Source organism: Pipistrellus kuhlii, unplaced genomic scaffold (assembly GCF_014108245.1).
Source record: "Pipistrellus kuhlii isolate mPipKuh1 unplaced genomic scaffold, mPipKuh1.p scaffold_m20_p_25, whole genome shotgun sequence".
In the NCBI taxonomy this organism is placed as follows: Eukaryota; Metazoa; Chordata; class Mammalia; order Chiroptera; family Vespertilionidae; genus Pipistrellus; species Pipistrellus kuhlii.
In genome coordinates, this window is record NW_023425524.1 from 8,060,608 (window position 1) to 8,076,166 (window position 15,559).

Genomic DNA, 15,559 nt, shown 5'->3' on the forward strand with positions numbered 1-15,559 from the left:
ATACAAACCCATTCGCACATGCTTTCTAAATGTTTTGCTCATAAAAGCTCCAAACACAGCCAGCTCTATCCACATAAAACACTTCTAGGAACCCAAACAGCAAATGGTAAAAAAAAAAAAAAAAAAGACATATTTGTAGGAGTTGGGGAAAGAGGAGGTGGTTGTAGAATAGGAGGAGAATTCCAGTAAAGGGAGTTGCTAATCTTGGGAATGGCACCCTTTCCCAAAACAATTATAAAAAATGTGATTAAACAAAATAATAGAAGGTTCTCACTAAGCCCTTCAAAGTATTACAATTACTCTACTTAGTATAGCAAGCTGTAAATATACCTCCCCATCCAATTGTGAATGCCTGCGAGCAGGGGCCATGTGGTCTTATAACATGGGCCACTCATCCAATAAATGTTCAAAAAAATGGTTGAGTGAGGAGGTAAATGAAGGTAAATATATTTTTTTAACATTTTTATTTCAGAGAGGAAGGGAGAGGGAGAGATAGAAACATTAAGGATGAGAGAACCGAGGATCCAAGATGGCTGCACAGGTAAACACCTAACCGCAGCCGCACACAACAATTTCAATAAAACACAACTATTATAAAATATAAAATGGACATTGCCCAGAGCTACAGGAAGTCGACTGACTGAAAATTCTACAACAAGGAGGAAAGAGAAAACCGGAAGGAAAATCAGAGGAGCCGTAAAAGCCTAAGGTACGGAGACACGCTACACGCGCAGGCAGAGAGGATGGAGCTGGAGAGGAGGGGGAGGCCGAGTACCTGGCTGGCGTCCCCTAGCAGGAAGGAAATAAAAGCCCCAGACTGGTCTAAACCCCAAACCTGACAGCACTGGACCCCAGTTCTAGGCCAGACCCTGGGGACCCAGGCTCGAACAGAGGGAGACGGGGCTGTGAGGCGGAATCCCAGGGGAGCGGCGAAAAGCAGGGCCCCCGGAGTCGCGCACATTGCATGCAGAAGACGGTCTGTTAACTCTGATGCTAGACTGCCCTAGCGGGAAGGAGACAAAAGCTCCAGACTGGGAAGAACACAATGAGAAGCAGGAGCCACCGCCAGGCACCGGCAAGCCAGGCGCCGGCAAGGAGCCGGGCAACAGGGCCGTGCCGCTGGGCCCTTAACCGCTGATCGCCGGCCACGGTGCTGAGGCCGGGGGCTGCTTCCTGGGCGGCGCCGACCCCAGCGACAGGCTGAAGCCGTGCAGGAGGCCGCGGAGAACAAAGGGGCGCCGCAGGCCAGCCTGCTGAGCTTCCAGGACGAGGAGGAAGAAACCGAAGAAGTTTTCAATGAGAAGAAATCAAGTTATAGCAAAAGATAGTAAAATTACTTAAGAAAGAATATAAAGAAGATCTTGAAAAATCGAAGATTAAGACAGAACTCAACTCAGTAGCCAACACTGCAACATAAATGCGTTTAAAAAAAAAAGACAGAATGTTGGAACAGCGGTGGCCAGGCCCATCGTGGCCAGGCCAAGGGCAGTGGCAGCCGGGCGCAGAGCAGCAGCAGCCGGACCCGGAGCAGCAGCAGCCAGAACCAGAGCAGCAGCAGCCAGGCCCAGAGCAGCCAGGCCTGGGGCGGAGGCGGCCAAGCCCAGGGCGGCCAGGCCCGAAGCAGCAACAGCCAGGCCGGGAGTAGCCAGGCCCAGAGCGGCGCCCGGAGCAATCGGGCCCAGAGCAGCCGGGTCCAGAACAGCCGGGTCGGGAGCAGCAGCTTCCAGGCCCAGAGTGGTAGCAACCGGGCCCCAAGCAGCAGCGGCCACACCCGGAGCAGCGGGGCCAGGAACAGCTCGCTCCTCGCCTGCCCCCGCCCCAAGGCTGCCTCTCAGACATGGCTGGAAACTTTTGGGGGAACTTGAGGGTCTGCTGAATCAAGTGATGAAGGCTTAGATCTGGATGTGTTGAGTTATTATAGCGCTGGAGTGTTGATCTGTGAGTGCCTTGTGTGGGGTCTGGATGAGGTTGGTTGATCTATTTGGAAATGTCTTTTGTGTGAAGTGTATTCTTGGGCATGTGGAGGTATTATTGATTTGAGAAAATGCTAAGTAATTGATTTGCTACCTAAAAAATTTAAAGTTCTGAAAGTTTAAGGTGTCTTGCCAAAAAGAGGTTTTAAAGCTAACACCTTAATTTTAAAGGAGAAAAGGGAGGACAAGCCCTTCCCACCCAGAACAGGTAATCCAATTCCAGCCAGCAGCTATCTTTAAACAATGTGTTCATTTACATTTGAATGGCTACGCCTTTTGATAGCCTAAGGGCAGGTTTACATGTAAACAAGTTTGCTTCTTAGTTCCCAAGGCAGAAAAAACAAGGTTTAAAATTATTAGATTTTAAAATTTATTCTTAAAAATATAAAAGTTTATTAATTTAAAAAAAAAGGAAATTAAAAAACCTGATGAACAATATTAACTGTTGATTATAACAGAATCAGAGATACGGGAGGGGAGTGGAGGGGAGTGGTGGCTGCAGGAAGAGACTGAACATAAACTGTGCACCTATGGATGAGGACAATGGGGGGTGGGGAAAGGGCAGAGGGTGGGGTGGGAACATGGTGGAGGGGGAAGAAATGAGGAACCTTTGTAATAATATGAACAATAAAGGTTGATTTAAAAAAAAAAAAAGGATTAGAGAACCATTGATCAATTGCCTCCTGCATGCCCCACACTGGGGAGAGAGCTTACAACACAGGCATGTGCCCTGACCAGGAATCAAACCGTGACTGCTGGTTTATAGTGACACTCATCCACTGAGCCACACTGGCTGGACAATAAATATGTATTTTTAAAGACAGTACACCTTTGTAAGCTATAATATATTCGTTAAAACACATACCCCCAACATTTTCAAAACTTGTGTTAGATATTAAAAATTGTTCATTTTTATAATATCTAAGGATTTATTTTAAAATTATTCCTTATAGTGAGAGGGCAGGGCGAGGTGAGGGGGCAGGGCGGGGCAAGAGGGCAGGGTGGGGCGGGTCCAGCTCCTGGTAACTGGACCCCAGGCCTAACCCAACCAATCAGGTCAGCCAAGGTAGCGGCACCACCCTCCCTATAAAACCCATTGATATGTTAAGTTCTTTCTCACCATGCCCTCGCTGGTGTTAAGTAGGACTGAGCTGGGACTAGTCCGAAATAAATACAGGCTTTCTGCAATTGCATCGGATTCGGCTCCCTGGTAGTCTTTGGGGTTTATGACACTTGGGCATTACGATAGATTAGATACAAGGACTTCTTGATAATGTGCTATAAGTCATAATAGGAACCCTTCCCCTTTCCAGCTGGTTTTGACATGAAAATATGCACTCTGAAGTTAGCTCAACAAGCATTACAAAACATACACTACAAAGAAACTCAGTACCGTGGCTTCAGCTGGCTTAGCAGGCCGGAGGGAAAAGAAAGGAGGGCCAAGCTTTCAGAGGACGGAGCAGAGCAGAGCAGAGCAGCCCGGGAGCCTCCGGCTGGGCAATGAAAGAGCTGGCCCCGATTCAGAGGCGTTGGGCAGCGAGACAGGGATCTGTGGAGCCAGACTGAGTGGTCCGAAACGCTGGAGGACAGATCGCTCCTTCTAAGCCTGAACAATGGACTTGAAGGATGTAGCAAAACTGGGTATTTTCAATCCGAGCCAAGCAAAAGAGAAACCCACTAATGATTTCCCTCCATTGTCTATTCTTTGCATTGCCCAATTCCTCAAACCCTAGCAAGGGAGTCAAGTCGACTTCCAAAAATCCAAAAGGGATGAGGGAAGGTAGGAAATCAAGATTTTTTACAAATATATATATTTTATTGATTTTTTACAGAGAGGAAGAGAGAGGGATAGAGAGTTAGAAACATCGATGAGAGAGAATCATCCATCAGATGTCTCTTGCACACCCCCCACTGGGGATGTGCCCGCAACCAAGGTACATGCCCTTGACTGGAATTGAACCTGGGACCTTTCAGTCGGCAGGCTGACGCTCTATCCACTGAGTCAAACCGGTTTGGGCTCAAGATTTTTTTAAGGAGACCGACGGATCCATGGCACAGAGGAGCATTTCTCTCGTCTGGAAGGAGGGACCTAACAGCCATCCTTTATCCCTGGGTTGTGGCAACCACGGAGCTCCGAGCCAGGAAACAAGACTGGCAGTGTGCGCATTGCGCTTCTGTGGTTCCTCATGCCCTAACTCAGTTTTGGTTCGTGCAGAAGGATATGCCAACCTGAGCATAAACGACAAGGTGAACTCATAAATCTCCCAGAGCTTTGCCAACAAGATAGAGTAAGTAGTGTTAGCTCCCTAGAGATCAAGTTTAATCGGTAAAGTGACCAAGACTTACACAATGACCTTATTATGTTTGTCTCTTGATTAAATGTGGATTAGAATTGATAAAATTTAACGACTGACATTAAACAACTTGTCCTCAATAACCTGCAATTTTAAAGTACAAGACAAAAACATGAAGTGCCTGGCTTAGCCAATGTGGCCCAGTGGTTGAGCATTGACCTATGAACCAGGATATCCCGGTTCAATTCCTGGTCAGGCCATATTGCCCAGGTTGCAGGTTCAAGACCCAATGTGGAGAGTGCAAGAGGAAACCAATCAGTGATTCTCCCTCATCATTGATGTTTCTCTCTCTTCTCTCTCCCTCTCCCTTCCTCTCTGGAATCAATAAAAATATATTTTAGAAATATAAAGAAAATAAATAAATAAATGTTAAGTAGCTGGTGTGAAATCCAAATAAAACTTTACCAAAAATAATAATTAATACTAGCTGGTTACTACGCAAAGCAGACTCATTCTTTCATACCTTTTCCTTTTTTAACATTTTTTTCTGCTTCCTCGAATAATCCCGGTAGATGAATTACCACACCATTTCCTAAAGGAAAACAAACAAATTAGTCCCAACCTTAAACATCTACACTTTACTAATACAGACACACATAATGATATTAAAATAGAGACATCTACAATTACCCTTTCTAGAGCATAGGAGATTGAGGGACTTGACTTTACAGGATATTCTGATTTATCAAAATGTTATCACAGAGAGGATTCCAAGTTTTAGACAGTAGTATAATGTAAGTGCACAAAAGAACATAAACACAAAACAAAAAACACTAAAATTACACTCAATATAATTTATAATTTCTGTGAAACTTATTTTGAAACAAACTAGTTATGTAGTTTTAGACATATTAAACCAGGTCAATGTCTTTCAAATTGGGAATCACACTATTACTGTTAATAACATTAAGTTAGTGGGTTGTAATTAGCATTTTAAAAATAAAAAACTAGAACATATCAGATTGCACTATATGTTATAAGGGCTCAGAATCAATTTATAAAACATATACTTGTTTGCCTTATTGTGTCATGTTTGAAAAAATGATCAGATGACCTACTAGTTCTTTATAGAATTAAGATTACCAATGAACACAGTTAAATGCAAAGCAATCATTTCATAAAGTATTAGTGCTAAAAGATCTAAAAGGAATTGTAAAATAGCCAAAGTTAGGTAAATTCCAGATGATACCAAGGTCAAGATTAATCATTTGATTAGTGAAGGATGAAATCAGTTTGATAATGAAAAATGAACACTGTTATGAATTGGGGGTGGGAGGGTTCTCAAAGGATTCATTCTATACTTACCAATGAATGCAGTAACATTTGGATTAATTATTCCACTGGGTAAAAGATGAAAATCATACTCCACGGAATCTACAACAACTGTGTGGCCGGCATTATTTCCTCCCTGAAACATATGATGGGAAAATGAACCTGACAATAAATATGACAAGTAATAGATCTCCTTCTGAAGGAAATTAATGATTTCCTGCTAAAATGTCACTATCACTTAAGGAAACCCAATCATTTGTCACAGATACTAATTCTTTGGAGACTTTATAATAGCTTTGCTAACCTCTCTCCATGCCTCACTCCTGAACACTGGAGAATTCAGATTTCTGGAAGATGGGAAGACATGCCCTCTAAAAAGACTAAAAAAAGAAAGAAAGAAAGAAAGAAAGAAAAGAAAAGAAACATAATTTTTATTGTTTGGGGCACTATGTAGGAAACATACTAATCTAATTAATTATCCATGATATTCCAAAATAAAAATCTCTAAAATAGAAAAGGGTAATCCATCCAGTTATCCTAACTTGATATAAATCCTATATAATAAAAGGCTAATATGCAAATTGACCAAACGGCAGAACGACCTGTCACTATGATATGCACTGACCACCAGGGGGCAGATGCTCAATGCAGGAGCTGCCCCCTGGTGGTCAGTGTGCTCCCAAAGGAGGAGCACTGCTCAGCCAGAAGCCAAGCTCATGGTTGGCAAGCACAGCAGTGGTGGCGGAATCCTCTCCCGCCTCCCAGCAGCACTAAGGATGTCCAACTGACAGCTTAGGCCCACTCACTGTGGGGAACAGGCCTAAGCTTGTCAGTCAGATAGCCCCCAAGGGCTCCCAGACTTCGAGAGGGCACAGGCCTGGCCAACGGGCCCTCTGCCCCTCCGAGTGCACAAATTTTGTGCACCGAGCCTTTAGTGTTCATATAATTCCCATGGTCCTAAGAGTGTCAAACAACTCTGTGACCTGATATTTGCATTCTTTTTTTTTTATATATATTTTATTGATTTTACACAGAGAAGAATTGAGAGGGATAGAGTTAGAAACGTCGATGAGACAGAAACATCGACCAGCTGCCTAGTGCACACCCCCAACTGGGGACGTGCCCACAACCAATGTACATGCCCTTGACCGGAATCGAACCTGGGACCTTTCAGTCCCCAGGCCAACGCTCTTCCACTGAGCCAAACCGGCTTCGGCTGATATTTGCATTCTTACATGGACTTATCAACTAGCAAATCTCCCAAGTAACTACCTCAAATATTGGCTATCCTAAGACTCAAACTTTTAAATTTATAAATCAGTCTTGTGAGTTTGGTTAGTAACAGAATCCTGGGATCTACTCATCTCTGGATAATGCTAGGTCAAAGACCCTCTAAAGCTGGGAATCATACTGTCGACCCAGCGTGAAATATCCCCTTTGGGAACCTCAAGCTTAAAAGGCAATTAAAGCAAAATTTGAAGTCAAATGATAAAAATTAGGCACAAGGCATACAATATTAAGTGACCAGATAAATTTTCTAATTTCTAAGTTTAAAAAATGTGAGGAAACACAAATCAATTAATTATAGTTTTAAACTTCTATAAAAATTTTTTTAACTCCAAAGTAAACCACATACTAGGAATATATTTGCAACAAAAAAATTGACATTTTCGTGGGGCATTATAAAAAATACTCGTCAAAATAGTATCTCCAGAGTATGACTAGTCTAACTTGACCACAAAACAATTTTGGCCAAAGTGAATGTTATTTACATTTTATTAAATCCTTAACAATCATGAATTCAGAAAAACGGTTCTTCAAAAAAAGTAAATGCTTACTTACACTTTACAAAGCAAAGAATCCCTGTTTGAAGGCTACGTGTGTCATGTATGTTTAAAAACAAACGACTTGACAGTGGTGACCTATAGTCTTACAAGATGACAAGTGGAAGGCAAGACACAGGAAGACAGAAGCAGGCGTGTTAAGCAAAACCTCCCTCCCTGGATACCAAGGGCAAAGGTGAATACTTCTTACTATTTATTTTTAACAGGAAACATCTGCATAGGATACAGAGGCACAGAGGATGAGCAGTATTCCAACCCGAGCCTGCCCTTGTTCCCTGGACAAGGCACCCAGGTACCACAGGTTTTGCGTCCTCCCAGAGGTAGTTTTGCATATACAAACATATTTATGTGCTAGAGGCCCGGTGCACAAAATGCGTGCACGGGTAGGGTCCCTACGCCTGGCTGGCGATCAGGGCCCATCAGGCTCCCACCTCCTCCTTCTCTTGTTGCCCACGAACCGCCATCATGCAATTCCCCCCATCTCTCCTCTCCCCCTTCCCTTGCTCCCTCAACGCCCCACTGCTGCCACTGGTCACCTGCCATGTTCCACACCGCCCCCCTGGTGGTCAGCACACATCATATCGAGCTATCAAGGGACCACTTTGCATATTAGACTTTTATATATATAGAAGATTGTTTTATTCCATGTTCTCAAATGTGAGCAAACTATATACACCTGAACGGCTTGCTTTTTTTGGAGCAATCTTAGAGCTAATTCCATAACTTTGCAAACAGAACTGTCTCATGCTGGAGGCTAATTCCAGCAGGTCATAAATGCAAGAAGTTTCATCAAGAGGTTGATGGAACCTTGAGGCTTCCGCAGGGCGGAATGGCCGAAGGCAATTCCCCAACCTGAAGATCTGCATATATTATTGCCTGTTACCAGACAGCCAAGGGCATTTTAATCTACATGTTATTGCCTCCTGCTGGCCAAACACCAGACAGCTGAAGGCAGTTCCCCCAAAACTGACAATGTCTCTGTATGCTAAACCTTAGCCTTTGATATGTATATCTGCTTTGCTTAGGGCAATTTGTGTTAATAAAGAGCAAGGGGTCCAGAGACTTAGGGAACTTGGTTCCTACAGCTAAGCTCCTCTGGCTCCCCCATGGATTACAAATTTATATTATATTTCTAGTCCCTTTATTAATTTACGCCAAGACCCTCCTCCAGATTCCTGAACCTTTCTAGATGCCGGATATCACGCCACAGTCTCATTCTTTTAACAGCAGCACTGTACCGTATTCCTTTTCATATGGACACACAATTCATTAAATTTGACTCATACAAGAGGCATTCAGGATGTTTGCAATCTTTTGTCATTTTGGAATAATGTTACAGTACACTTCCCAGTACATACTTTATTATTTCACACTTGTGTAAGTTTATCACCAATTCTGATAGAAGACTCCTAAAGCAAGCATTACATACCAAAAGGACATACTGGTCTGTTCAATTTTTCTTTAGAGCCCAGAAAAATGCTAACTTGCTATTACAATTATTCAAGTCTCAATTATTATAAATCACTAAATTTAATAAACGCTTACTAAATTGTTATAAAGTATTAGTAACTTTGAGACAATCAGTCAATGAAGCATTATTATTTAAATTAAAACTAGCTTTCTATAAAAAAACAAACTACTCTTTAATTTTTGGAGTAGACCTTAAAAGTAAGCCTACTACTTTACACAAATCATTTGTACAGATATTAATACAATCATTTGGTGACACAGTGGCTAACTCAGTGGTCCACAGGGGTCTTGTTGCACAACCAAAACCTACTCTCTGAGATAACATTGTACAAAAACAGCAGCACTGATGGCACAACCACAGTGGAGAGATGATGCTGAAATGTGTGTGTGTTTGCGGAGCTTGGGTTTGCTGTGACAGATGACTTTGGGGAGATAAACCGGTTTAATTCCTTCAGTTCTCCCAAGTTTACAGGTTGTGGTTTGGCTGGAAAAGTTCAGCTGCACACGGCTTGAAATCACTTTTTTTTACGATATATTTTATTGATTTTTTACAGACAGGAAGAGAGAGAGGGATAGAGAGTTAGAAACAACAATAAGAGAGAGTCATTGATCAGCTGCCTCCTGCACCCCCACCACTGGGGATGTGCCCGCAACCAAGGTACATGCCCTTGACCAAAATCGAACCTGGGACCTTTCAGTCCGCAGACTGATGCTCTATCCACTGGGCCACACCGGTTTTGGCTGAAATCACATTTTAATTAACAGTTTGCTCACTCAAACATTAACCAACAGTTTTCAATAACCCATGTCTTATTAAGGATAACTATAAAGTCTTAATCTCATTCAAATTCTGCTCGAGTATGAAAATGTGGTTACATTTAACCCCGATTATCCTGGTAAGGAGCTAGGGGAGACAGTGCCGGGCTGGTCAGATAAGTCCCCGTGGGCACAGAGCCCTGTGGGGACGGTGGGTGTGGTAGCTTCTAACCAGGAGGCACAGGCTGTGCAGAAAAGGTGCTCAGAGTGCGAGCTGCTCACAGGAGCTCCTGACAAGGTATCTACATGTATTATCAGTTAACAAGCCCACCAAGAATTACAAGGGCAGCTGTTCTGACCTGCACGCATGTTCCCACGTTTGTGATGGAACTGCTTCTCACACAGGCAGCTCTATGTAGTGTGCACCGGCATATGTACATGGATATATTCATTTAATCGTGTCTAACAATTCTCCTTAATTAGCACTGGCCACACAATACTATATAAATGATAGGAGATCAGTATTTTTTGTTCTGTTTTTAACAGAGATGTACTATTCCTGACTCATTCCAAAATTTTCCCAAGCCAAACTTGGTGAATCATCCCCAGATATAGAAGTAATCATACATTCATATGAATAGTTACTTGTAACGATCTCTTGCTGCTTTGCTATAGTCCCAAAGCTCTATGGTCCCAGTCCCTCGTGTAGCGTTTAACAAACACCTTTTTAATCAAGGCTGTGTTTTCTATGATTTAACTGAATTTAGCACAGAAAATGTTCAGTTAGCTGTTCTACAAGGAGGGCCTCCATGGCTCTGAGGTCAGTCCCCCTTCTTCCCATCCTTCCTCTTACTTTGCAAATCACCCCGCTGGCCCAGCCATTAGATCCAGTGGGAAACCTGACCCAGCCCGGGCCAATCCAGCTCCGCCCTCTTGGGCATTTGATTTGAGAAGAGAAGAAGGCATTTAGGAGTTAGAGACGCCAGTCACCTAAGGGCACATCCTCAAGAGAAAGGCCACCAGTCCCGACCTTTGACCCCAGAGCTGCCTTTGTCTGGGGCCACTCAGGCTAGGCCATCCTGCTCTTCTTTCAAACAAACCCCGTGAAGCCCGGCTCTTTCCATTGTTTGCAAACAAAAAAAATCCAAATGATTGACAAAACAAACTCATTTCCAGAGTGTGTAGACAGCTAGCTCTTTAAGTTCGCATCTTTCACTAAAGATAAACACATATAAAAATGATTAACTTCTAAGCTTTAACATGTATGCTGTCCAGAACAAAACTCAGAATACAGGGGTGTTTTCTGTACTGTTCCCAGCTTTTCCAGGTATGCTTTTGCTTCCCCATTTGATGTGAAGCTTACAGAAGTCAGAAGACAGGGCTTTTGAAATTACTTTTGATGGCTCCAAAGAACCAGAGGTTGTCAAGCACAACTGCGGGACAGAAGTTGAGATCCAGAAGTGTTGTTATGTGAAGTTTCTAACTGAGAAGCTCCAAAGGTCAAGAGGAGATTAAAAAAAAAAAAAAAAAAAAAAAGTTTGGAAGGGAATAAAATAACCTTAGTCTGCAAAAGTGCCTCCTAATCCTTAAATTAGTTCGCTATTAAGTCTTTCACGTCCCAAGTCACTCCCCAGCTGACTTCCTGCCCTGACGTGTTATGAGCCTGAAAAATGGTCCCTGTGGACAGTGGAGGCCCCTGTCTGTCCAGGCTAAGACTCATGCCCACTTCTCCTCCCCTTTCCCTCTGATACAGGACACTGTGCTGGGATCATCCGCCCAAAGTGAACATCAGTCAACAAGCCCATTGGAGCCTGGTACTGGCATCAAAACAGATCAGTGAAACAGGATAGAGAGCCAGGAAATAAACCCACGTCTATATGGTCAATGAATATTTGACAAATGAGGCAGGAAAGTGCAATGAAGTAAAGACACTCTCGTCAATAGATGGAGCTGGGAAATTTGGGCAGATACATGCAAAAACAGCTAAAACTAGACTACCTCCTTACACCAATATACAGAATAAGCTCAGAATGGATTAAAGGCTTAAATGGAAGACTCAAAACCATAGAACTACTAGAAGAAAACTTAGTAAAATCTCTGACATTTCTCTCAATGATATTTTTTCTGCTATATCTCCTCAGGCAAAGGAAACAAAAGTAAAATAAACACATGGGATTACACCAAACTAAAACGTTCTTGCACAGCAAAGGAAATCACTGGCAAAATTAAAAGAAAACCTACAAAACAGGAGAGTATGTTCGCCAATGATATATCTAATAAGGGATTAGTAATGAATGCCATTATCTAACTACTAAGCTGTACACCTGAAACCAATACAAAATAAAATTGAAAGAATATTTTTTTAAAAAGGAACATGCAATCCAATAGGGCAATAAAATATATCCAATGTTGGTACTTACTTCGGCAGCACATATACTATAAAATGTATATCTATAGCCGAAACCGGTTTGGCTCAGTGGATAAGAGCGTCGGCCTGCAGACTCAAGGGTCCCAGGTTCGATTCAGGTCAAGGGCATGTACCTTGGTTGCGGGCACATCCCCAGTAGGGGGTGTGCAAGAGGCAGCTGATCAATGGTTCTCTCTCATCAATGTTTCTAACTCTCTATCCCTCTCTCTTTGTCTCTGTAAAAAAATCAATAAAAAAAAATATTTTAAAAAAAAAATATATATATATATATATAATAAAAGTATAATATGATAATTAGACGGTATGTCTTTCCAGACGATCTTCCAGATGAAGTCAGGGCTGTGAGGGAAGACTGGTCCCAGGTGCATGCCGGAGGAAGGAAGGCCTACTCTTGCACAAATTTCGTGCACTGGGCCTCTAACATATATATATATATAATCTCCAAAAGTGGACATAAAAAAAAAGAAGTCAGAGTTTGTCCTATGATCCACTATGGATCATAACAGAGAGCAGTGATGCCTCACATCCCATGCCTTTGAACTACTCCAGCAACCAAAAACAGGTTCCTATTTCTTGCCTAGCCTTCAAGCTTCCTGGGAACACAACCATCTTTTGAGTCACTGTGCTGCTTTCTTAGTAAAAACTGTAAGACCTGTGTCTCTTTCAGATTAAACATTTCACTGCTGCCAAAGCGAAAAGACTTGTCAATCCACAGCAACAAAGTAATTCTAAGGATGGCTTCTCTTTTGTGAAAACATCCATGTCATTGCAATTAGCTTTTGATTTCCAAGTAGAGCAGGTTACGTTACTACCAGTAAGTTGATCAAATTAAACTCTTCAACAGTAACCAGACACACCGGATAGGAAAACACGCACAGGGTATCTGAATTTCTTTTCAGCAATGACATCCAAGCGCATTACCTTTTAAAGGCATAGGCTATCCCCTTCACCTCACGGCTACACACACAGGGAATGGCACACGTGGGAAAAGTCTCAGGTACCTGTATTCTGGGCCTTAAATTGCCGTTATAAAGCCATTTCTCACAATGTAAGTGGGAAGAGGCATCTTAAGATCCTAATTAAGAAGCTTGAGACTCTAGGTACCAAACTGGATTTGAACACTTCCTGAACGAGGGTCAGAGATGATCAAGGTCATGGGTAGGAGGATCAGATATACAACCAAAGACTGCCTAAGCCAATGGTGCCATGCAACTTTGTAAATGCTTGATAAAAACTCACCTACTCATGCCATTTATGAATGTATTATAAGTGTCAATCAAAAAAGTTTTCTCTCCCAAATGAAATCCTTCCTTTAAAAAGGTTTTTAAAAGTTGGATAAGAGACAAAAACACCATTTTTAAAATTTTATAAGAAGAATTGTATCACACTGAATTAAATTTAATTAAAGGTTGGTTCGATGTAAAGTACCATCCCATCTTGGAGGTGGCATAGCCATGGGAACTGTCCTCCATTTGCTGTTCTTTTCAATTGCCTTGACCAGGCTACACTGAATACCTCAATGTCCCTTTTCCTACTGATAAATTCTTACAATCCACACTGATATTTAGTGTTTGTACTACATCCACTCTAATATTTAGTGTCAAAATCTGACATAGTCTCCAAAGGGTAATACAACTATCTTTGTATCCAGTTACAGTGAGTAAGCTAGTAAGTATCTATCAGTTTACCAGTTCATTCTAGATTTGTTCTAGGCAACACTTTTTCCTAGAAATACTTGCAACTATCCAAGTAACCCACCCATTCCCACCAAAATTTAAAAAACAAATATTGGTTAGACACCGCTGAGATGATCCCATACAATTTAAAATTTTATGCCTTAAAAGTAGAGATGGTCCTAGCTGGTTTGGCTCAGTGGCTAGAGCTTCAGCCTGTGGACTGAAGGGTCCCAGGTTTAATTCTAGTCAAGGGCACATGCCTGGGTTGTGGGTTTGATCCCCAGTAGGGGACTTGCAGGAGGCAGCTGATCAGTGATTCTCTCTCATCTTTGATGTTTCTCTCTCTCCCACTCCTTTCCTCTGTGAAATCAATAAAGATACGTTTTTTAATAGGCCTAAATAGCAAACAACTTAGAACATCCACATTGACCAAACTTGAAGGTCTTCTGCCCTCAGCAGAGAAAAACTATTTACTAAAATTGCATGGCATTCAACTAGTATATGCTAAGGAAAATACTCTAAAAAGAAGTACCAGTTGCCTATTTTCTCATTGATATGAGAAGACTTTAATATAAACTATTAAAGCCTTTGAACATAATGGTACCATGTAAAAAATACTTGTTCAAATACTAAGTTCATCCAAAAAATGCTGGTGATTCCACCTTAAACTCATTCTGATAGTCAGTGAGATTGTTAAAATAATTTGCAGGACAGGGTAAAACTAATGATTGGGGTGATCCAGTCACTAAACAAATGTTGAGTGTTTACTTCCTCTCTGCCTCACACAGTGCTGATTGCCCTGGAAGAAAACAAACAGGAAACATCTTCTTTTTGAGAAAACTACATCCTTGAGGGAAGGCACAATAATCCAAGAAAGCAAGTTTTAACCAAGTATTCAAAAACAACAACAACTGGTACACCCTTATGCACTTGGGAAATACCGTAAACTATGTGTATAATAGGCAGCCCTGTTGGAGACACAGAAATAGTGATTATTAACCCTGAAGAATGGTTTTCCTTAAATGCTAAATTCTCTTCCATCTCCTAAATAATGGGCAGTGGTTTGGGCAAGTCAAGGCACTCAGTAACACTTAAGTTGTTCTTTTTTTTTCAATTGTTCTGCGTATTTTCAGGAGAAAGTCCGTTTGCTGCTGGTATGTCTTTTCTACTCGTTACCACCTTTTAATAGCTGGTTTCAGAGCCGTCAGCCTACTAGCCTCTAGCTACAAATTAACAGTTTTTCCATTGAGTTTGTTTATGACAAGCTTTTTTATATAACCGTGACAGAATGCACTGTCCCTTTATAATTAATTTTAGTTAATATTTTCCCTTTATATAACTTTTTAGCCCTGGGGGGAAACACAAAGGAAAAAATGTTCCGGCTGGTCCTGATCACACGCAATGTCATGTCTGTCCAGGACATGATGTATCCAGGACTACGAGCTTGCCTTCTCCACGAACAATAAACAAGCCTTGGCTTAAGGCCTGGTGTGAACTACAATAGTTAAAATTTTCTCTGTGGTTTCTACACAGCATGAAGGAATTATGGTATAGTCTACTTAGGTGGAGCAGCGGTAATACGCTTCCTAATAAAACTACTTTTGTGCCACCAGAAAGAGGCCGTCCCATACCCTTACTTTGACCCTTGGGCAAACCTGTAGTAGCAGCCTATTCCATCCCCACCTTGGCAATACTGGTTTCCGTAAGCTGTCCACTAGACCAGCAGTCAACAACCTTTCGGACCTCATGGACCACCCGTGATCCACGGACTACACTGAGTGGCCAG

General features: G+C 42.1%; 1 protein-coding gene across 2 annotated transcripts in view; it reads right to left on the minus strand.

Annotated features, from left to right (window-relative positions):
• The window catches only part of ADSS2 (adenylosuccinate synthase 2), a 39,066-nt gene that overhangs the window by 18,393 nt on the left and 5,114 nt on the right, over positions 1–15,559 (minus strand). For both annotated transcript variants that reach the window (XM_036453486.2, XM_045587133.1), the window contains exons 2-3: positions 5,633–5,735; positions 4,791–4,859 (exon numbers count right to left, since the gene is read on the minus strand). In XM_036453486.2, coding sequence (XP_036309379.1) covers positions 4,791–4,859; positions 5,633–5,735 — 172 coding nt within the window. The remainder of the gene's footprint in view (positions 1–4,790; positions 4,860–5,632; positions 5,736–15,559) is intronic.